The sequence below is a fragment of the Rhinolophus hipposideros genome (genome assembly GCF_964194185.1).
Source record: "Rhinolophus hipposideros genome assembly, chromosome: X".
NCBI classification, from domain to species: Eukaryota; Metazoa; Chordata; class Mammalia; order Chiroptera; family Rhinolophidae; genus Rhinolophus; species Rhinolophus hipposideros.
This window is the reverse complement of record NC_138046.1, coordinates 37,218,644-37,243,982: the sequence shown is the minus strand read 5'-3', so window position 1 is coordinate 37,243,982 and position 25,339 is coordinate 37,218,644. Positions and strand designations below refer to the sequence as shown.

The 25,339-nt window shown below is 36.7% G+C and overlaps 1 protein-coding gene across 2 annotated transcripts in view; it reads left to right on the top strand.

Annotated features, from left to right (window-relative positions):
- DOCK11 (dedicator of cytokinesis 11) overlaps positions 1-25,339 on the top strand; it is a 267,077-nt gene that overhangs the window by 211,241 nt on the left and 30,497 nt on the right. For both annotated transcript variants that reach the window (XM_081043897.1, XM_081043896.1), the window contains one exon: positions 21,454-21,560. In XM_081043897.1, the coding sequence (XP_080900023.1) occupies positions 21,454-21,560 (107 nt within the window). The remainder of the gene's footprint in view (positions 1-21,453; positions 21,561-25,339) is intronic.

The following is a 25,339-nucleotide window of genomic DNA, read 5'->3' as shown; positions in this document are numbered from 1 at the left end:
TGGCAATTGACATTGCAAGGAAATCTCCCATTATCTATCACAATGGCCAAGTTACTTCCTTTAAGGTGGTTGAATGAGTAATGTTAAGTCTAAATGAAACCATCTAGTAGGAGTCATATCACTCTGGCTTTGGCTATGAGAACACAACCCTGTTTGTTTTATTTTGTTTTTTAATTCCAGAATTCCTAAAATTAAGTTGTATCTTTTATTTCACATCTAAGACCCAGTGTCTGATTGCCTCGTATAATTTTACCCATGTGAAGAATCTTTTTCTAACCCAAACATGGTATCATGACTAAAATGTAGATTCATTTACTTATATTTTAAATTAACACTTTCTGTTTGATACTGAAATTCTTTTGAACCATCCATTTGTTTGAAATTGGTATACTCTAGTTTTCCCCTTTTAGTACATGTGTGGTTTTAAAAGGGAGAAAAAGGTTAATTATCAAAAGAAGGCCCCATGTGAGGTTTTTTTGTACATCACTGGTCTGCCTATGAAATTACAGTAAAACTAAATATTGGACACCTGCAATTCCAAATAAACTGAAAAATACCAGAACCCAAAATACGGTTAAATAAATTTTTAACGTTATCTTTCAGATAAATTAGGTTAATATCTTCTAATATAATTAATTAATGGAAATCTGAAATATGAGTTTTATGTCCTCAGTACCCTTTAGATATTGAACTTAGTTAAAAATATTAAAATATTTCCCTAGAATTTTCCCACAAATGCAAAGACCCTAAAGCTAAGCAAAAGTCAAGAATTATTTATCTCCATTGTCATTCCTTAAGCGTTAGATATATGACTATAGGATTAGATAAAATAGCAAGTAAAATAGAATTTACATATTGCTGTGATTTTTTGGATGTTAGCTTGAGGCAGCTAGCCTGAACACCAAACAATGTGACATGTTTCAACAAGTGGAAATAGTGCTTTAAACAAATTATTTAAATATTTATTTCATAATGCCTTCAAGATTTTTTAGACTTTATCCTTCATAGAAATCAAAGAGGCCTTCTCTGATTAGGAAAAATGGACATTTTCCATTTTAAACAAAAAGTAATGTTAAATTTAAGAGAAGTTTACATATTTATTTATAAGTGCCATTTATTTATTTTTATTTTTTTACATTTATTGGGGTGACAATTGTTAGTGAAATTACATAGATTTCAGGTGTACAATTCTGTATTACATCATCTATAAATCCCATTGTGTGTTCACCACCCAGAGTCAGTTCTCCTTCCGTCACCATATATTTGATACACCTTACCCTGCTCTCCCTCCCACATTTATTTTTAAACCTGGAAAATTGTACTTCGTTAAACTAGAAAACCTTATTCTAAACTAGTGGCAGTAGGAAAATCCTCAGGGTTCTCCCCCTTGGATTCAATCATTCAGATAATCAAAAATACCTTCTTTTGAGAAGGAGAAAGAGAAAGGCAGAAAGTAGAAACCGAAGAGGCAGGAATAGTGTGACAGCAACAGCATCTATTAATCTAAAAGTAAGTCCTAAAACAGGATGACCAGCAGCTGCAAAAGTCAGGATTCCAAAATCAAGAGACAGACTCCAAAGGGTAAAACAGACTTGTCCTTCAGAGAGTGATACAGTAACTGAGGAAGACAAAAGGTAATAAAAAAGGGCAAGAGGGGGAAAAAAAACTAAAAAGCAGCTTTAAAATGATGAAGAGGCCAGAAGGAAGAAGATAAGCCAACAAAAGAGCCAGACAAAAAAAAGGGGGGAAGAAATAGGTTGAACTGAAAAGTTTTTTTAGCTAAAACGAGCGTTACATCACCCTCTGATTCTGAAGAGGAAGTACATGATCAAGGTGAAAAGACATCATCAAAATGGCAGCGTGAGGTGAGCCTCTGTAAAGCTTCCCTGGAATTTACAACTAATCAAACAACTATCACTCCACAAAGAACTCCCTGCACAGCAGACAGGCAAGACGAACAGGCCCACTACTGAATCCACCTAAAGGTGGGAAAATCGTGCCAGCGGGGGAGAAGGGAAGGGAGAAGTGCAGAGACGGAGTCACGGAGGCGCAGGACGCAGACCTAGCTCAGTGCTCCGAGCTCGCTGCATCCCGGAACTACTGCAGCTGTGGGAGAGGGAAGAACTCGGACTGCTAGTGCTCCGCTTATGGCCCACAGGGCTGAGGGGGCAGCATATAACACGGCTGAACCCAACGCTCACGGCAGAGACCGCGGAGAAAAGACTGAGGGAAGAAGGCTGAAAATGGTGGTTTAAGCCCTCACTACTGAGCAGAGAACGGAAGCCTTAGGCACTGAGACTAGTCGTCCTCCCCCCACCTGCCCGATGCTAGAAGCAGAACAGTAGCAGTGTCAGACCAAAAGAACAGAATATTTGCTGTTCTGAAAACTGTGTACCGCAGACACAGATTTGCAGCCCAACTAATTTCGGAAAAGGGAGGGAGCTGTGGAAGCGGGACCGGCTATGGTGGTCGTCTCCGCCATTGTTCTGGGCCACCTATCTGGGTGGATCCCTGCAGGAGTAAAAATAACTGCTGAAACATACGGGCTCTGAATCTGGTGCAGACAGAGCTTTGGAACTTCATAAGTTCTCCGCATCCCCACAGGAACGTGGCGCCCTATGACCAAGGTGAAATACTAACAGAGGAAAAGCCCGTTTCCCAGGGAATCCCCCCATTGAGTGAGAAACTGGAATAGTGCAGAGGAAACATAGCACTACCATGTGAGAGAGGGGAAAAAAAGGCTGCAGTTGGAGAGAAAATAAAACATTCTACCAACAAGTATTGGCAAACAAAAGAAAGACGTCTTCCTATCAACCTGTTCCAGAAGCCACTCCTGTAGATGTCTAGGAAAATAAATAATAAATCACTAATTGCCATGAATAACCAAGACAACAAGACAGCTCAGAAAGAAAGTGAAAATCTCCAGAAAAGGAACTTAAAGATATGGAAATATGTGACTTAAATGACAGAGACTTCAAGACTACAGTTCTGAAAAAACTGAACGAGATGCAAGAAAACACAGAAAGGCAATTTAATAAACTCAGAAACGGAATCAAAGAACAACATGAGCATTTTACAAAAGAGATTGAAATTAAAAAAAAATGAAATTTCTGGAGATTAAGAACCCAATAGAAGAAATTAAGAATGAAATAACCAGCTTAGGTAGTAGAGTTGACCAGGTGGAGGAAAGAATCAGTGACATCGAAGATAGAAACTTGGAAATGACGCAGATGGAAGAAGAAAGACTTGAGACTTAAAAGAAATAAAAGAAATCTACAAGAACTTTCTGACTACATCAGAAACAGCAATATCAGAATAATGGGCATGCCAGAACGAGAAGAAAGAGAGAAGTCAACAGAGGATATATTCAAACAAATTGTTGATGAGAACTTCCCAAACTTGTGGACAGAACTGGATCCTCGAATCCAAGAAGCAAATAGAACACCTAATGATCTCAATCCCAACAGGCCTTCACCAAGGCACATTGTATTGAAGCTGTCAAAAATGAAGGACAAAGAAAGAATCCTCAAATCACCCAGGGAAAAGAAGACGGTAACCAACAAAGGAAAGACCATTAGATTACCATCAAATTTTTCAGCAGAACTCTACAAGCCAGGAGGGAGTGGAACCAAATATTCAAACTATTGAAAGACAGAAATTATGAACCAAGAATAATATATCCAGCAAAGATCTCCTTTAGATATGAAGGAGGAATAAAGACCTTTCTAGACACACAGAAGCTGAGGGAATTTTTTAATACATGACCTGCACTATAATAAATACTACAGGAGGCTATTCGACCACCATCAACAGGGACAATTTGTGGCAACATAAAAAGGGGGAGAGTAAAGACCTGAACCGGAATATGGGAATTGAGAAAGTAAGTTTACTGAAGAAAATGGAATACTCTAAAATCCACTAAATATCACACTTTCTTTTACATAAACTTAAGAGTAACCACTGAAAAAAAATCCAGAACTAAAATATATACTGTAATAAAAGAAGAAACAGAGGGAAACATCATAGAATACCACTACACAGAAATAATAGACAACAACAAAAAGGCAAAGAAACAATGGAGACACACCCTTACCAGAAAACTAAAGATAGAATGACAGGAAATCCTCACGTATCAATAATCACCCTAAATGTAAATGGACTGAACTAACCAATAAAAAGGCACAGAGTAGAAGATTGGTTAACGAAAAACTAAACCCAACCATATGCTGTCTCCAAGAGACAAATCTCAGCTACAAGGACCAGGATACCTCAAAGTGAAAGGGTGGAAACTGACAGTCCAAGCAAACGGTACCCAGAGAAAATCAGGTGTAGCCATAATGATTTCCGATGAAACACACTTCAGGGTGAAAAAGATAACGAGACAAAGATGGACATTTCATAATGGTAAAGGAGACTATACAACAAGAAGACATAACAGTCATCAATATTTATGCCCCCAATCAGGGAGCACCAAAATATACCAACCAACTACTAAGAGACCTGAAATGAGAATTGACCAAAACACATTTATACTAGGGGACTTAAATACATCATTGACAGCTATGGATAGATCATCCAAACAGAAAAGAAATAACAAATAGCAACCCTAAATGACACATTAGATGAAATGGACATAATTGACATACATAGAGCACTTCATCCCAAAACATCAGACTATACATTCTTTTCGAGTGTACATGGAACATTCTCAAGGTTGGACCATATATTGGGACACAAAATCAGCCTCAGCAAATTTAAGAAGTTTGAAATCATACCAAGCATATTCTCTGATCACAAGGCTTTGAAATTGGATATCAACTGCAAAAAGAAAGCAGGAATAACCACAAACATATGGAGATTAAACAACATACTTTTAAAGAACGACTGGGTCAAAGAAGAAATTAGAGGAGAGATCAAAAGATACATAGAAACAAACGAAAATGAAAATACATCCTAGCAAAATTTTTGGGATGCGGCGAAAGCAGTTTTAAGAGGGAAATTTATATCACTACAGGCCTATCTCAGGAAACAAGAAAAATCCTAAATAAATAACCTCATTTTACACGTTAAGAACTAGAAAAAGAAGAACAAAAGAAACCCAACGTCAGCAGAAGAAAGGAAATAACAAAAATCAGAGCAGAACTAAATGAAATAGAGAACAAAAAGACAATAGAAAAAATTAATGTGAGAAAGAGATGGTTCCTTGAAAAGATTAACAAAATTGACAACCTCTTGGCTAGACTCACTAAGATAAAAAGAGAGTAGACACTAATTAACAAAATCAGAAATGAAAAAGGGGAAGTTATCACGGACACCACAGAAATACAAAGGATCATGCAAGAATACTATGAAGGACTATAAGCCACCAAGTTCAATAACCTAGAAGAAATGGAGAAATTCTGAGAAACATAGCCTTCCAAGGGTGAACCATGAAGAACTGGAAAATCTAAACAGACCGATCACCAGTGTTGAAATTGAATCAGTCATCCAAAACCTTACCAAAGCAAAAGTCCTGGACCAGATGGCTTCACTAGCGAATTCTACCAAACCTTCAAAGAGGATCTAATACCAATCCTGCTCAAACTCTTCCAAAAAATTGAAGAAGAGACAGTACTCCCTATTTCATTTTATGAAGCCAACATTACCCTGATACCAAAACTTGGTAAGGACAACACAAAAAAAGAAAACTACAGACCAATATCTCTGATCAATACAGATGCAAAAATCCTAAAGAAAATTCTAGCAAATCGAATACAACAATGCGTTAAAAGATTATTCACCACGACCAAGTGTGGGTCATCCCCGGGACACAAGGATGGTTCAACATCTGCAAATCCATCAATGTGATACATCACATAAACAAAATAAAGGACAAAATCAAAAGATTATATTAATTGATGCAGAAATAGCATTTGACAAGATACAACATCCATTTATGATTAAAACACTTAATAAAATAGATATGGAAGGAAAATACCTTAACGTAATAAAGGCCATGTATGACAAGCCCTCAGCTAATCTCATAATTAATGGTGAAAAACTGAAGTCCTTTGCTCTACGTTCAGGAACACGACAGGGCTGTCCCCTATCATCTCTGCTTTTCAACAAAGTGTTGGAAGTCCTTGCCAGAGCAATCAGGCAAGAGAAAGAAATAAAAGGCATCGAAATTGGGAATGTAGAAGTTAAGTTGTCTCTCTTTGCAGATGACATGATGCTATATATGTACAACCCTAAAGACTCCACCAAAAAGCTATTAGAAACAATCAATGAACACAGTTAAGTTGCTGGCTACAAATCAACGGACAAAAGTCCATTGCATTCCTATATACTAACAATGAAATCTCAGAAAAAGAAATACAAAAACAGTTCCTTTTGCATTTGCAGCAAAAAGAATAAAATACCCTGGATAAACTTAACCAAGGATGTGAAGGACCTATATGCTGCAAACTAGAAGACATTTTTGAAAGAAATTGAGGAAGACACAATGAAATGGAAAGACATTCCGTGCTCATGGATTGGAAGAATCAACATAGTTAAAATGGCCATATTACCTAAAGCAATATACAGATTTAACGCAATCCCATCAAAATCCCAATGGCATTTTTTAAAGAAATAGAAGAAAAATCATCAGATTTGTTTGGAACCACAAAAGACCCCGAATAGCCAAAGCAATCTTAAGAAAAAAGAACAATGCTGGAGGTATCACACTGCCTGACTTTAGCTTGTACTACAGGGTTACAATAATCAAAACAGCATGGTATTGGCAGAAAAACAGACACATAGACCAATGGAATAGAATTGAGAACCCAGAAATAAAACCACATAAATATGGACAGATAATTTTTGACAAAGAACCAAAAAACATACAATGGAGGAAAGACAGCCTCTTCAATAAATGGTGCTGGCAGAATTGGATAGCCACGTGCAAAAGAATACAACAATGCATTAAATCATGTACCAAATTTAATTCAAAATGGTTCAGAGACATAAGCATAAGTCCTGACATAATAAACTGCATAGAAGAAAACATAGGTACTAAACTTATGGTCCTTGGGTCCAAAGAGCATTTTATGAATTTGACTCCAAAGGCAATGGAAGTAAAAGCTAAAATAAACGAATGGGGCTATATGAAACTTAAAAGGTTCTGCACAGCCAAAGAAACCATCGACAAAATAAAGAGGCAACCAACTGAATGGGAGAAGATTTTTGCAAACAGTGCCTCCGATAAGGGGCTAATATCCAAAATATACAAGGAACTCATGAAACTCAACAAAAAAACAAACAACCGAATTGAAAAATGGGCAGAGGACCTGAAGAGACATTTCTCCAAAGAGGACATAGAAATGGCAACTAATCATATGAAAAAATGGTCAACATCACTAATCATCGAGAAATGCAAATAAAAACCACAATGAGATATCACCTCACCCCAGTTAGAATGTCTATCATCAACAAGACAAATCGTAAGAAGTGTTGGAGAGGCTGTGGAGAAAAAGGAACCCTCATACACTGTTGGTGGGAATGCAGACTGGTGCAGCCGCTATGGAAGGCAGTGTGGAGGTTCCTCAAGAAATTACGAATAGAATTACCATATGACCCAGCAATCCCTCTCCTGTATCTACCCCCAAAATTTGAAAACATTTATCCATAAAGACACGTGTGCTCCAATGTTCATTGCAGCTTTATTTACGGTGGCCAAGAGATGGAAACAGCCAAAATGTCCTTCGCTAGATGAATGGATAAAGAAGTTGTGGTATATATACACAATGGAATACTATTCGGTGGTAAGAAAAGATGATATAGGAACATTTGTGACAACATGGATGGATCTTGAGAGTATAACGCTAAGTGAAATAAGTCATTCAGAAAAAGCAGAGAACCATATGGTTTCACTGATATGTGGTATGTAAAAGAAAAACAACAAAAGAACAAGACAAACAAATAAGAAACAAAAACTCATAGACACAGCAAATAAAACCAAAGATTAAATGAAGAGAGGGCGAAACAAAAAGCTAAAAAAGGAACAGACATGTTCAAAGACTCTAAATGGAGGATATGATGCTGAAGACAGTAATCAACCACAACATAATGGAGATGGCAGTGAGGAAAGCACAGGTGAGGCCTGTGGTAAGCAAAAGCCATCCAGTGAAGAGAGGGACTGAAGGATATCTGTAGGTTTCTATGCTTGATGACTAGGTTGACATACCTGGAATATGAGGAACGTTTGAGAAGTTTGTAGTGGTTTTCATTTGCAAGTTTTAAATTTTATAAGCATAGGTTTTGATGTTTAAAACTTGTTTTGAGGAGGCAATCAGTTCATTTTTGTTTAAAAATAGTTAAACAGTGCTTACGCAGTATTAACAACTACATTATACAGTAAATATGACAGAATATCCATTTAGGAAATGTTCAACTGCTTTTCCAGACATGGTTGTAATATATTTTCGATTAGCGTGTATATATTAATGCGTAATTGATTCTAGGAAAAAAGTTACATTTTTAAAACTGTTACTTGTACAAACCTTTCCTCTTTTCCCAAATACCATGGGTTTTATGCATAGTTTTTACAAATCTTGGATTTGCCAGACTGTGTTTTCACTGTTTTTAGGTTTTGTGGAAGTTCGCATTTTTACAGTAGGTAAAATGTTACTTCTATACAAGTATTCACTCCTTCTATGTAAAGTCACTCTCACAGTCTATTTTCTGCTACATTGTCCTATGATCTGCAACAATGTGTGGTCTGTATGCCGTTTTGTATGACAAAGATGTCCAACTGCCATTGAACTATTAATAACAATTCTGCAAGGTACAATACTCATGTTAACTTTTGAAGGTAATTTAATTTGTGGCTGGGAATTCAGTGCAGAAAGCAGAATGGGTGTATATAGGAATGATCTATCTTTAGGGTTCAGCTATCTAAGGTCCGTTACAGACTCTAGTAGCTGAAACTGAAAAAGATAAAAGCTTATTTTTCAGACATTTCTGACATTTTTAAAAAGTCACACTCATTAAGGAAGTCACTAAATAGTATTTTTTAATTGGAAAACAATCCATGATGCTTATGCAGTAAATAAAAGAAAATGCTATATAAGGAAACTAGTCTATTTGAAAATATGGCTGTATTAGAAAAGAATTTATATTTCTGTATCACACACATGACAGGATTATAAAAAGTGGAAACAGTGCTCTGAGTCAGTCGACAAAGTAAAGAAGTACTCTTTGATAGTCTATATGTTCATGTATATGGACTAAATTAGGGTGAACCAAGGTTAATACAAAATTTAGGAGTACCTTAACAGATACCATTTCTAAGATATTTTGATTAGGTCAGTTGGTGGTTTTTAGTAGCTAGAAGGTACTTCTCATGTTTTGAAACTATGAATATGGGAAAAAGGATTTTAATACTTCAGTGTTTGCATGTGATGTGTATTACGCGTATATGTCGTGACCTCTCTGATAATTGTTTTCATCTATAGATGAAAAGTGCGAATGATTTATTTAAATAACTGGAGTTTTGCTTTTGAAAGGCCTTACAATTGAACCTTTGTTTTGCTTTGTTTTGCTTTGTTTTTTTATGTGGTATAGGACTGACTATTTTGAGGGAACTCTTGCTGTTATTTCTGTTTGGTCTTAAATACAATTAAAATTTGGACAGTTATTCTAGTTAAGCCATAAGTATCAACATGTAAACCTGTTTTGATTAAATAACATTTCTATCAAAATACCTCCTTTTGTTAATTAGCTAATTAAATTATAATCGTTATACTAAAGTAGACTACTAATTTAAAACAAGTTAAAAACTCTGTTAACCTGTCATCCAATCTAAGAATTCCATGATCTAGATAAGACGATATTCACAGCGTAAATAGAAGTACATTTGATGCCTGACTATTGTGCTGTACACCTGAAGCTGAAGCTGAATAATATTGAATGTCAACTATAATTTATATATATATATATATATATATATATATATATATATATATATATATTCACAGGATGTGGAGTACAGCATAGGGAATAGAGTCGGTGGAACTGTAACAGCTATATACGATGTCAGAGGGGTAGTACATTGGGGATGGGATTATCACTTTGTGAGGGGTGTTAATGTCTAACTATTACATTGTTTTTGTACACCTGAAACTAATTTTAAAAATGGGGAAAAAAAGAATGAGAAAAAAATTTTTTTTAAGTACATTTGAATGCAGAACTGAAAAAAAGGGTTTTATTTACACAAGACAAACTTATTTAACAAAAATAATTCAATTCTGGAACCCTCTGTTTTCTATCGTTAAGTGTTCTTTGGTAATGAATACAAAAGGGAAGAAGAGTTAAGATATATTATAAATCTCTGGCATATCAATTGCCAAAAATTTTGTTTTCTCAAAGTCCTATTCCATTTCTCTTGAAGCTATAATATAGCATTTTAAAAAATCATGATGTAATGAAATATGACTGACTCACTAGTTCACACATCGGAGACACCTGTTCTTTTGTGTGCAGTTTTCAAGAAAAAAAATGGTTAGTCTCATTGGGTGGTTGCCTAAACAATCAAGGGTTTGGACCTCTGCCCCCAAGGGTGGCTATAGAACACCAGTGAGGGACCATTTCTAGATCCCTTTTATCGTGTTTCAGGCACTGAACTGAAAGGGAAAGGGGAAGGAGATGTACAGTTCTCCCTGCCCCCTACCCTAGCCTCAAACTATCAGGCAGTCAGAGCTCTTGCTACCAGAGAGAACTTAAAGGCTTATGATTCTCTTCATTCTACCTAAGTTACCTCGAAGTGCTGATACTGGGTGTTAGTTACTCCCACCCCCCAAATTATAAAATAAACATCTAAATTTTCTATATTTCTCTTTTGTCTGAGAACCTCACAATGTTCTAGATCTCATTCTCTGGAGGCTACACTTTATGTACCTCTCCCTCTTCTCTTCCTGAGAGAGGGCACAGCTGTTTTCCCCCAGGGATGAAAGAGTCACTTTTTGCATTCTTCTACCACCACACAGCACCTGAGGTTCAGCAAAGCTTCAGGCCTGTAGGGCGCCCTCATCAACCCTGAAAAAGAAATTTCCTTTCCCAGAGAGTTTGTTCTTTTCATTCCTTATAAGGTAATGATGATCCCATTCCCTAGTCTTTGTACTCAGGATCTGATAGCTTAAGGTCTACAAAGATTTTTATCCCCAGTTCCTTTCCAATCACAGCTTGCTTCCTTTTTGCCCTCTCCTCAGGATTCTTACCTCTTAACCCTTCTTCTGACTAGCAGTGTTATTTTATGAAAGGTTGGATTGCTTCCCCATACTACAAAGTCCTCCCCACTTTTCTCATGGGATAATTTATGCTCATCATAGTGGTCTCTACTTAGGCAGTTTGCATGTTGCATTCCCTAGGACAGCAGTCAGGAATACAGAAGCTACAGCTATGAAAGGTGAGGTCAGGAATCCAGGTCACATACCAGAAAGGTTGATAGCAGACTCTCAAGACCACCTTATGTAATGTTACATAGGATTACGTGAGACCCCTTTGGTTTCTACTTCCTCCCTTTCTCTTTCTCCTTCTCAAAAGAAGGTATTTTTGCTTATCTGAATGATTGAATCCAAGGGGAAAAAACCCTGAGGATTTTCCTACTGTCACCAGTTTAGAATAAGGTTTTCTACTTTAACCAAGTACAATTTTCCAGGTTTAAAAATAAATGGCACTTATAAATAAATATGTAAACTTCTTCCCTAGAATTTTTCCAAAGTGCAAAGACCCTAAAGCTAAGCAAAAGTCAAGAATTATTTATCTCCATTGTCAATCCTTAAGCTTTAGATATATGACTATAGGATTAGACAAAATAGCAACTAAAATAGAATTTACATATTGCTTTGGTTTTATGGATGTTAGCTTGAGGCAGCTAGCCTGAACTCCAAACAATGACATGTTTCAGCAAGTGGAAATAGTGCTTTAAACTAATTATTTAAATATTTATTTCATAATGCCTTCAAGTTTTTTTAGACTTTATCCTTCATAGAAATCAAAGAAATAATCCTTCTCTGATTAGGAAAAATGGACATTTTGCATTTTACACAAGTAATGCTAATTTAAGAGAAGAGGCAGGAGTAGTGTGACAGCAACAGCATCTGTTAATCTAAAAGTGAGTCCTGAAAGAGGATGACCGGCAGCTACAGAAGTCAGGATTCCAAAATCAAGAAACAGACTCCAAATGGTAAAACAGACTTGTCCTTCAGAGAGTGACACAGTATCTGAGGAACTTTTTCTTTTCTTTTCAACTTCCTTTTTTTTAAATTTATTGGGGTGACTTTTGTTAGTAAAATTACATAGATTTCAGGTGTACAATTCTGTATTACATCATCTATAAATCCCATTGTGTGTTCACCACCCAGAATCAGTTCTCCTTCCATCACGATGTATTTCATCCCCCTGACCCTCAAATATAATATATGTCTCCCTCTGTTGGGATATACACACTTGCCACTTCTAGATTCAGTAACTTGTTTCATTTGAAAATCTTTCCAGGACTAAGGGGAATCAGAAGTTTCCCCAAGTATTTTAAAGATGCCAACAACAACAACAACAAAAAAACGTTCCTCATATCACTGGATAGTTTGGTGGGTGTTGATAGACAAGAGGATATAGACTTCTCTAGGTAAAGACATGTCATCAGGGATAGGAACCAAGATAACACACTGCAGCAAAAACAGTGGCCTCTGAAGCTCAAAGTCCACGCCAGAAGGCAATACCAGATGGTGCAGACACAACTTCCGAAAGTAGGTGTTGACATTTCTGAGAAGAATCATAGTTATTCTACTTCTACTTAAAATGCACCCCAGAAATCTCCCAAAGATACTTCAGCCTCATATGATCACAGGCATAGGAGAATAGCGTGCCTCTTTTGGACCTCCCCTAAATTACAGCAATCTGCATACATCACTGAATAAAGAATAATGAAAAATCTTAGATTTGGGAATCACTTAAACTTCCTCACAGCATACAGGAATTTGTTTCCCCAGTCATGGACCTAGTGGCCTAGGCCTTCAGGGATTGATCCTTTTCATTGTTAAAGGATACATTATTTTTATTTTATTTTATTGGGGTGACAATGCTTACTGAAATTACATAGATTTCAGGTGTATAATTCTGTATTATATCATCCATAAATCCAATTATGAGTTCACAGGCCAGAGTCAGTTCTCCTTCCATCACCATATATTTGATCCCCCTTACCCTCATCTCCCTCACCTCACCCCCTTTACCCTCTGGTAACCACTAAACTATGTGTCTTTGAGTTTGTGGCTTTGAGTTTTTTGTGTCTCATTTGTTTGTCTTGTTCTTTTGTTGTTTTTGGTTTATATACCACATACCAGTGAAATCATGGGGTTCTCTGCTTTTTCTGTCTGACTTATTTCGCTTAGAATTATACTCTCAAGATCCATCCATGTTGTCACAAATGTTCCTATATGATCTTTTCTTACAGCCGAACAGTATTCCATTGTGTATATATACAACAACTTCTTTATCCATTCATCTATGGAAGGACATTTTGGTTGTTTCTAGGTCTTGGCCACCGTAAACAAAGCTGCAATGAACATTGGAGCACACGTGTCTTTATGGATAAATCTTTTCAAATTTTGGGGGTAGATACCCAGGCGAGGGATTGCTGGATCATATGGTAATTCTATTCGTAATTTCTTGAGGAACCTCCACACTGCCTTCCATAACGGCTGCACCAGTCTGCATTCCCACCAACAGTGTATGAGGGTTCCTTTCTCTCCACAGGCTCTCCAACACTTGTTACTATTTCTCCTGTTGATGATAGCCAGTCTAACTGGGGTGAGGTGATATCTCATTGTGGTTTTTATTTGCATTTCTCTGATGATTAATGATGTTGAGCTTTTTTTCATATGTCTATTTGCCATTTGTATGTCCTCTTTGGAGAAATGTCTCTTGAGGTCCGCTGCCGATTTTTCAATTGGGTTGTTTGTTTTTTTGTTGTTGAGCTTCATGAGTTCCTTGTATATTTTGGATATTAGCCCCTTATTGGAGGCACTATTTGCAAAAATCTTCTCCCATTCAGTTGGTTGCCTCTTTATTTTGTCGATGGTTTCTTTGGCTGTGCAGAAGCTTTTAAGTTTCATATAGTCCCATTTGTTGATTTTAGCTTTTACTTCCCTTGCATTTGGAGTCAAATTCATAAAATGCTCTTTGAACCCAAGTTCCATAAGTTTAGTACTTATGTTTTCTTCTATGTAGTTTATTGTGTCAGGTCTTATGCTTAAGTCTTTGATCCATTTTGAATTGATTTTGGTACATGGTGACAGATAGCAGTCCAGTTACATTCTTTGCATGTGGCTATCCAATTCTCCCAGCACCATTTATTGAAGAGGCTGTCTTTCCTCCATTGTATGTTTTTAGTTTCTTTGTCAAAAATTATCTGTCCATACTTATGTGGTTTTATTTCTGGGTTCTCAATTCTATTCCATTGGTCTATGTGTCTGTTTTTCTGCCAATACCATGCTGTTTTGATTATTGTAGCCCTGTAGTACAAGCTAAAGTCAGGCAGTGTGATACCTCCAGCATTGTTCTTTTTTCTTAAGATTGCTTTGGCTATTCGGGGTCTTTTGTGGTTCCAAACAAATCTGATGATTTTTTGTTCTATTTCTTTAAAAAATGCCATTGGGATTTTGATGGGGATTGCGTTAAATCTGTATATTGCTTTGGGTAATATGACCATTTTAACTATGTTGATTCTTCCTATCCATGAGCATAAAATGTCTTTCCATTTCTTTGTGTGTTCTTCAATTTTTTCAAAATGTTTTATAGTTTTCAGCATATAGGTCCTTCACATCCTTGGTTAAGTTTATTCTTAGGTATTTTATACTTTTTGTTGCAATTGCAAAAGGAACTGTTTTTTGTATTTCTTTTTCTGAGATTTCATTGTAAGTATATAGGAATACAATGGACTTTTGTAAGTTGATTTGTAACCAGCAACTTTACTGTATTTGTTGATTGTTTCTAATAGCTTTTTGGTGGAGTCTTTAGGGTTATCTATATATAGCATCATGTCATCTGCAAAGAGTGATAATTTAACTTCTTCATTCCCAATTTGGATGCCTTTGATTTATTTCTCTTGCCTGATTGCTCTGGCAAGGACTTCCAACACTATGTTGAAAAGCAGAGGAGATAGGGGACAGCCCTGTCATGTTCCTGAACGTAGAGCAAAGGACTTCAGTTTTTCACCATTAATTATGAGATTAGCTGAGGGCTTGTCATAGATGGCCTTTATTACGTTAAGGTATTTTCCTTCTATACCTATTTTATTAAGTGTTTTAATAATAAATGGATCTTGTATGTTGTCCAATGCTATTTGTGCATCAATTGATATAATCATATGATTTTTGTCCTTTATTTTGTTTATGTGATGTATCACATTGATGGATTTGCGGATGTTGAACCATCCTTGTGCCCCGGGCATGAACCCCACTTGGTAGTCATGACTAATTTTTTTAATGCATTGTTGTATTCGATTTGCTGGAATTTTCTTTAGGATTTTTGCATCTGTATTGATCAGAGATATTGGGCTGTAGTTTTCTTTTTTTGTGTTGTCCTTACCATGTATCAGGGTAATGCTAGCCTCATAAAATGAGTTACGGAGTACTGTCTTTTCTTCAATTTTTTGGAAGAGTTTGAGCAGGATTGGTATTAGATCCTGTTTGAAGGTTTGGTAGAATTCACTAGTGAAGCCATCTGATACCGGACTTTTGATTTTGGGAAGGTTTTGGATGACTGATTCAATTTCATTACTGGTGATAGGTCTGTTTAGATTTTAAAGTTCTTCATGGTTCAGCCTCAGAAGGCTATATGTTTCTAAGTACTTGTCCATTTCTTCTAGGTTATTGAACTTGGTGGCATATAGTCCTTCATAGTCTTCTTGCATGATCCTTTGTATTTCTGTGGTGTCCATGATAACTTCCCCTTTTTCATTTCTGATTTTGTTAATTAGTGTCTTCTCTCTTTTTATTTTAGTGAGTCTAGCCAAGGGTTTGTCGATTTTGTTAATCTTTTCAAAGAACCAGCTCTTTGTCACATTAATTTTTTCTATTTTTGCTCTCTGTTTCATTTAGTCTTGCTCTGATTTTTGTTATTTCCTTTCTTCTTCTGACCCTAGGTTTCACTTGTTCTTCTTTTTCTAGTTCTTTAAGGTGTAATATGAGTTTATTTATTTGGGATTTTTCTTGTTTCTTGAGACAGACCTGTAATGATATCAGTTTCCCTCTGAAAACTGCTTTCGCTGCATCCCAGTAATTTTGGTAGGATGTATTTTCATTGTCATTTGTTTCTATGTATCTTTTGATTCTTCTCTAATTCCTTCTTTGACCGAGTCGATCTTTAAAAGCATGTTGTTTAATCTCCTTGTATTTGTGTTTTTTCCTTCTTTCTTTTTGCTGTTGATATCCAATTTCGAAGCCTTGTGATCAGAGAATACGCTGGGTATGATTTCAATCTTCTTAAATTTGCTGAGGCTGATTTTATGTCCCAATATATGATCTATCAATGAGAATATTCCACGTACACTTGAAAAGAATGTGTAGTGTGATGTTTTAGGATGAAGTGCTCTATATATGTCAATTATGTCCATTTCATCTAATGTGTCCTTTAGGGCTGCTATTTTGTTATTTCTTTTCTGTTTGGATGATCTATCCATAGCTGTTTATAATGTATGTAAGTCCCCTAGTATAATTGTGATTTGGTCAATTTCTCCCTTTCGTTCTCTTAGTAGTTGGTAGGTATATTTTGGTGCTCCCTGATTGTGGGCATAAATATTGATGACTGTTATGTCTTCTTGTTGTATAGTCCCCTTTACCATTATGAAATGTCCATCTTTGTCTCTCGTTTTTTTATGTTCACCCTGAAGTCTGTTTCATCTGATATCATTATGGCTACACCTGATTTTCTCTGGATACCATTTGCTTGGAATATCAATATCCACCCTTTCACTTTGAGTCTATGCTTGTCCTTGTAGCTGAGATGTGTCTTTTGGAGACAGCATATGGTTGGATTTAGTTTTCTGATCCAGTCTGCTACTGTGTGCCTTTTTATTGATGAGATCAGTCCATTTACATTTAGGGTGATTATTGATACGTGAGGATTTCCTGTCATTCTAGCTCTAGTTTTCTGATAAGGGTGTGTCTCCATTGTTTCTTTTCCTTTTTGTTGTTGTCTATTATTTCTGTGTGGTGTTATTCTATGATGTTTCCCTCTGTTTATTCTTTTATTACAGTATATATTTCAGTTCTGGAATTTTTTTGAGTGGTTAGCCTTAAGTTTTTGTAAAAGAAAGTTTGATATTTAGAGTGTTCCATTTTCTTCAGCACGCTTACTTTCTCCATTCCCATATTCCGGTTCAGGCCTTTACTCTTTCCCTTTTTATGTTGCCACAAATTGTCGCTGCTGATGGTGGTCGAATAGCCTCATTTAGTATTTCTTGTACAGTAGGTCGTGAAATAGAAAATTCCCTCAGCTTCTGTATGTCTGCAAAGGTCTTTATTCCTCCGTCATATGTAAAGGATATCTTTGCTGGATATATTATTCTTGGCTCATTATTTCTCTCTTTCAATAGTTTGAATATTTGGTTCCACTCCCTCCTGGCTTGTAGAGTTTCTCCTGAAAAATCTGATGATAATCTAATGGGCTTTCCTTTGTAGGTTAGCGTCTTCTTTTCCCTGGCTGCCTTGAGAATTATTTGTTTGTCCTTTATTTTAGACAGCTTCAATACAATGTGCCGTGGAGAAGTCCTGTTGGGATTGAGGTCGTTAGGTGTTCTATTTGTTTCTTGGATTCGAGGATCCACTTCTGTCCACTAGTTTGGGAAGATCTCATCAACAATTTGTTTGAGTATATCCTCTGTTCCGTTCTCTTTTTCTTCTTGTTCTGGTATGCCCATTATACTTATATTGCTCTTTCTGATGGAGTCAGAAAGTTCTTGTAGAGTTCTTTTATTTCTTTTAAGTCTCAAGTCTCTTTCTTCTTCCATCTGTGTCATTTCCAAGTTTCTGTCTTCGATGTCACTTATTCTTTCCTCAATCTGGTCAACTCTACTACCTAAGCTTGTTATTTCATTCTTCATTTCTTCTATTGAGTTCTTAATCTCCAGAAATTTCATTTGGTTCTTTTTCAAAATTTCAATCTCTTTCGTAAAATGCTCATGGTGTTCTTTGATTGTGTTTCTGAGTTCAGTAAATTGCCTTTTTGTGTTTTCTTGCATCTCATTGAGTTTTTTCAGAACTGCAATCTTGTATTCTCTGTCATTTAAGTCACATATTTTCATGTGTTTAATTTCGTTTTCTGGAGACTTTTCACTTTCTTTCTGAGCTGTCTTGTTGCCTTGGTTATTCATGGCAATTTCTGATTTATTATTTCTCTTTCTAGACATCTACAAGTGTTGCTTCTGCAACAGGTTGATAGGAAGAGGTCTTTTTTTTGTTTTCCAATACTTGTTGGTAGAATGTTTTATTTTCTCTCCTTCTGCAACCTTTTTTTTTCCCTCTCTCACACAGTAGTGCTATGTTTTCTCTACACTATTCCAGCTTCTCACACAATGGGGAATGGCTTCTCCTTTGTTAACAGTTCACCTGGGTCATATGGCGCCACGTCCCTTTGGGGATGTGGAGAGCTTTTGAAGTTCCAAAGCTCTCTCTGCACCAGGTTTAGAGCCCTTATGTTTCAGCAGTTCTGTTTACTCCTTCAGGGTTCCGCCCAGATAGGTGGGTCCAGGGGCGGGGTGAGTTGTGAGAGGTGGCCCAGAGCAAAGGCGGCGACCACCACCACAATGGGTCCGCTTCCACAGCTCCCTCCCTTTTGCCGGAACTAGTTGCGCTGCAAATCTGTGTCTGCATTCCACAGTTTCAGAACAGCAAATATTCTGTTCTTTTGATCTGACACTGCTACTGTTCTACTTCTAGCACCGGGCGGGTGGGGGCGGGTTGAGCTCTTGGAAGGTCGGGAGGGGGCGGCTAGTCTCAGTGCCTAAGGCTTCCGTTCTCTGCTCGTCAGTGAGGGCTTAAACCACCGCTTTCAGTCTTCTTCCCTCAGTCTTTTCTCCGAGGTCTCTGCCATGAACGTTGGGTTCAGCTGTGTTTTATGCTGCCCCGTCAACGCTGTGGGTCATAAGCGGAGCCCTAGCAGTCCGAGTTCTTCCCTCTCCCACAGCTGCGGTAGTTCCGGGATGCAGCGGGCTTGGAGCACTGAGCCAGTTCTGCGTCCTGCGCCCCCGGGGCTCCGACTCCGCACTTTTCCCTTCTGTCCTCCCCCGCTCCTGCGATTCTCCCACCTGTCAGGTGAATTCAGTAGTGGACCTCTTGGTCTTGCTTGTCTGCTGTGCAGGGTGTCCTTTGTGGAGTAATTGTTCAATTAGTTGTAAATTCCAGGGGAGCTTTACAGAGGCTCACCTCATGCCGCCATTTTGATCTCTTCCTAAAGGATACATTGTTTATCTCTTTACTCAAGTTAGCTCTTGACTTCATAGAGATGTTTTCTACTAATTTTTGAAAAGTTCTAATGCACTATTACTCAAGAGTGGCCCATGTATCAGCTGCCAATCGGAGAACTGTTTACTTGTCCACAAGATAAGGAGTATTATCCTGAATGTAAATCAACTGTGTCACTAAGCACAGTGTTGTTCAGCTGACTTGTTGTTTTTTTTTCTTGTTTTTTTTTTTTAAGACTTTGTTGAAGAAGGAACTGATGAATTGATTTACATTCTGGTGCAGGTTCCTTATCTTCTCATGGCCCAGGACTTTGAATAGAACTCTGTGAGAAGTCTGTAACAGACCCTTTTAGGCATGTTTATCTTTGGAAATGAAGTGTGTCATGCTCTCCAGTGTTTTTTATTACCTAATTTCTTTGATCAAAAACAGTTCTAAAGTCCAGTGGGTCAAAGTGAATCTCATTTGCATTTCTGCCTCTCCTTCTGCCTTAAGAGAAATCCATTGACCACTCCTTATGTGTTTCTCTGTTCTTGACAAATTCTTCAAAATAACCCCATCTTTCCTCACCACAATTCAATCTCTCATTAAAATGTGGTGCTTACTTGATAACTCATGTTCTGTCAAGCGTCTTACCAGAATATGAATTTCTAGTTAGCTTTCATTTAGACAGGAAGAATCGACAAAATCTAAGCCCTGATACATGAACTTTTCCACCAGAATTCTGAGACATGTCCTCAATGTGCAGTTTGACTTTCTTGAACCTTTCTTCTTCCTTCCCCACCTTCTAACCCCAGGAAGCTTACCAGATATTTAGTTGTGAGTAGGTCATTATTTCTAAGTATCACTATTAGAGATACTGTAGAACAATAGATTGCAAAAGCTATTTGTTCCCTTCTAACTGGCCACTTTCACTGACTAGCAGACTCTTATAAGGAGGCTGAATATTCCTTAACTCTAAAATTATAGCCTACTTAGATAAGGGTAAAGGTAGCTACAACAGAAGTGGTTGTACGTGTTCCCCTGTCCAGAACCTGTATGGCAGCTATGTGGTCTTCTATACCCAGTCACTTTCTTCACGGTAACAATTTTGTCCAGAGTCCTACAGCAGCTGTTCTCAGCTTGAGTTCACTTTCTACATCCCAGGGGTCCAGCTTCAGAGTCACTTACTGCACCAGCTAGCAGCAATTCTCTTAGTCTATCTTGGGAAAGCTAGTTTATTTATTGGTAGCTTTGTTTGGTAATAATAATTCATTGCACACTTCTTATGTGCTAGGTTCTGTAAACAGTTTACATTTCATTTAATTCTCATAAGGTAGCTATTATCTCCATTTTACAGATAATGAAAATTTTTACAGTCCTAAAGAGATAAACATGTCTAAAATCACATAATGAGTGGTAGAGCTGGGTACATCTAACTCCAAAAGCTCTGGTTCTTCCAATGCCTCATCCTGTTTCTCCAAGGGTGCTTCATGCCTGCCATCTGTTTTATTTTTTTTTGTCTGGCTTACAAGTCCTAGGCTATGCTTCCCCCAAACAACCCACTTTTTTCCCCTAATTCTTTAGGAACTAGAGATGGTAACAAAAGCTCATTCAGTGATTACCTGAAAAGTATGTGCTCCCCTTGTCTAGGTGAGAGACCATAAACATACATAGGATCAAAGTGTTTGTAACAATTTTTAGATCACACTAGGGAAACATTTACTGTACTAGCTATTGAAGAGGATGCTTATTTGAATGAGAATGAGACTTATTTGTAAATAAGTTGAGCTCATTTTGGGGGGGAAAACGGGTAGAATATCTAGTAGATGGAAATAATTTGTTTAATTATTTTTTTATAACTGTAATTTATGACTTTGATTCTTACAAATATATGTGTTTATTTTTTACAAGTAACCGATCCCTGTAAGGCTATCTGTTGTTTAAAAAACACTTAAAAATAAATTTGCATCACTGCTTTTTATTCACACAGAATTATTCCCTAATGGATGTTCAGCCTTCAAGAAAATTACTCCCAATATAGATGAAGAAGGAGCAATGAAAGAAGATGCTGGAATGATGGATGTCCATTATAGTGAAGTAAGATTCCAGGGCTTCCATTGCCAGTTACATAAATTTAACTTCTTAAAATTTATTTACATTAAAAAAACATTACAGCTAACTTAATTTGGAAGGTAACTTATGGGTTGATGATATATAAGCATTAAAGCTACCTCGGGTAAAGATGTTCCTGTTTGGAATGTGGAACCTTGTCTCTGGAACTCTTGTATGATTTTAGAAATGCAACATTTATCATTCTCAAATCATCATCCCAGTAATCAGATTAGGGTCAACATAATTTGGGAAAATTTCCATTAAAAATACAGTTAACAAAGTAACAGCTAAGCAGAGTATGCATGCAAATATTTATAAAAATGGAAAATTTCTACTCTAAACTTCATATGGATAGAGAACAGCTTCAGTTGTCACTCAGTCAACGAATATTTACTGAGCACTGACTTACGAACAAGTGGTGATATAGGAGCTATCAAATAGATATGGCTGATCTCTGACCTCCAATGTCTACCTGAAGAGATAAGATACCTACATGAAATGGAAATAAGCAAGGCAGTGCCATGTCAATAATATAGACAGTATGTTCCATGTAAAGTCAAAGGTGACAGAGATGCCTTTGAGCTGAGGTAGAACAGAGAAGGTATGATTAGAGAGAGATTTGAAGAATGAGGACACCCTGAAGGCATTCTAACAGAAGGAGAATAGCAGGGACAAAAGTTAAGAGGTAGGAAAGTAATAAGGCACATTTGGGGCACAAGTGAGTGGATCCTTTTGACTAGACCAGTGAGTTCACATAGAGAAGAGTAGTAGTTGAGGTCTGATTTTGAGAAACTATGAATGTTTGGGCTTTATTTAGTAGAATGTTGAATTGTCAAAGGTTTTTGAGCAGAATAATGACAAGGTGAAAGCAAGGAAGGGGACAGGTTAATTTGGTGGTAATGTAGTAGATTTATGGGAGGTAGATGGATAAGGGCTGTAGGCAGATTCTAGAGAGGGGGCTTCCATAAGAGTCCAGATATGAAGCAGTCCAGTCCTAATACCCAGATAGTAACAGATTCAGGAAATGTTATGGAGAAAAGCGGAAGACTTGCTGGCTATGGGAGGGGAAGAGTCACAAGGATCTCTGAGATTTGGCGTGTGGATATTACAGAAAAATGACAGATGATTCTACAGGGAAGATGATAACTTCAGTTTTTAATGTGTGTTGAATTTGAAGTAAAAGGTTATTGAAATGGAAATAACTATCAGGCCATTAGAAATTCAGAACTGAACCTAAGCAGAGAGATCAGTGTTGGAGATGCCACATCTGGAAGTCATATCTGTGTGAGAATCAAAGCAGAGTGAGGATGGGAGATAATACAGCAAGAGAAAACCAAGGACTGAACCATAGAGAAATTCCCAATTAAAGAACGGGAAGATGAAAAAAATAAACAAACAAACATCATAAGCAGAGAGATTTAAGGGGTTGTAGTCCAACAGAAATACATTCTTTTAAAGTTGTATTAAGAAACCCAAGAATCAGTCAGATCAAAACGATACAGACACACTTTATAAATACTTTATGAATTGTTTTTTAAAATACAAGCAAATCTCAAGTTAGCTCTGGTTCATTTAGCTAAAATGATACATGCCTCGAAGCTTTACCTACTATTTCTATATGGGTCTCTCTCCTCATCAGTGAAATGAAGACAGTCATACTGTCCTGGTCACTTCACAATAAATGTAAAGGCTCTTTATCAGTCATTCAGTACTACATAAATGTCAGGCTTTAACACAGACCTACTTGACAGTGAGGTTTTCTTTTAGCCCTAGAACCTAGAAGAGTACATATTTAAAACATGTTTGCTGAGTTAATCATAACAGAGAATCAAGATACTTGAATTTTAATCCCAATTCATTGTTCGTGAAATCTTCATTAATTCATGTTTTGGGTCTTAGATGATTTCCCATCGACTACCAATTTTTATGTTGGCAGTTTTTATGTTTATCAGCACAACCGAAGTTACATCCTGCCTTCCAAAAAGCCACTTCAACTCATTCATAGAAATGGCCTTAACCCTGACCCTTATTAATATTCTCAAGGAGAGTGGTAATGTTTCTTATTAGTCAAGAACTGTAAGCAGTATTCTTTGTAAACACATTTCTTAGAAATCTTTTGTGTTCTACAGTAATAATTCATATGTACTTTTTATTTGACATATACAGATGGAATCATGTTCTACAAAGTACCATTTTATGTTTTAGTTTACATAATAAGGCTTCTTCCTTATGCCCTAACTAATGGGAAAATAAATGACATTGATTTCCAAAATTTATTGAAATGAACAATACAAATGGTTGGCCATTTAGTGCTTCTATTTAAATACATGAGTTAAACCAATAATGAAATTTAATTTGTTTTTAAAACTGTATTTTTGACTTTTGATTTGTAGGAGTTTTTAAAAATAAAATTAATGTACAATAATATGCACACATCTTAACTGAAACAATTTGATGACGTTTGACAATTATATGCTCCCATGTAACTTACCACTAGAAACAAGAAACAGAACACATCCATTCCCCAAGAAGGTTTCCTTGTGCCCATTTCCAGTCAGCCTCTACAACCCCACTATATAATTTCTATCACAACAGATTCCTTTTGCCTGTATTTTGGTGTCATAAAAATGGAATCATTCATTACGTACCCTTTTGTATCTGGCTTCTTTTCCTTAACCCAATGTTTTTGAGATACATCTATGTTGCGTATGTCAAGTGTGTTCTTTTTCATTATTAGATAATATCCATTGTATTGATATATGATTTTCAATCCATTTTCCTGTTGATGGGTTTTGAATTGTTTCCAGTTTGGGGCTGTTACGAATAAGGCTACTTTATATATTCTTATCTATGACCTTTTGTAGGCACATGCTTTTATTTTTCTTGGGTAAATACCTAGGAGTGACATTGCTGGATCTTAGGGAAGTTACATATTTAACTTCACAAAAAATTGTCAATTTTTCAAAGTGGTTGGAACATTTTATACTCCCATTAGCAGTGGATGAGTTTCAGTTGCTCCACATCTTCACCAACATATGATGTTGCTAGTCTTTTTAAATTTTTGCCATTCTGTTAAGTATGAATTAGTATGTCATTGTGTTTTTTATTTATATTTCACTAATGATGTTGAGTACTTTTTTAAAAAATGTATTGGGGTGACAATTATTAGTGAAATTACACAGATTTCAGGTGTACAATTCTGTATTACATCATCTATAAATCCCATTGTGTGTTCACCACCCAGAGTCAGTTCTCCTTCCATCGCCATGTATTTGATCCCACTTACCTTCATCTCCCACCCCCCTTACCCTCTGGAAACCACAAAACTATTGTCTGTGTCTATGAGTTTCTGTTTCTCATTTGTTTGCCTTGTTCTTTTGTTGTTTTTGGTTTATATACCACACATCAGTGAAATCATAGGGTTCTCTGCTTTTTCTGTCTGACTTATTTCGCTTAGAATTATACTCTCAAGATCCATCCATGTTGTCCCAAATGTTCCTATATGATCTTTTCTTACCGCCTAACAGTATTCCATTGTGTATATATACCACAACTTCTTTATCCATTCATCTATGGAAGGACATTTTGGTTGTTTCCATGTCTTGGCCACCGTAAACAAAGCTGCAATGAACATTGGAGTACACGTGTCTTTATGTAGAAATGTTTTCAGATTTTTTGGGTAGATACCCAGGAGAGGCATTCCTGGGTCATATGGTAATTCTATTCGTAATTTCTTGAGGAACCTCCACACTGCCTTCCATAAC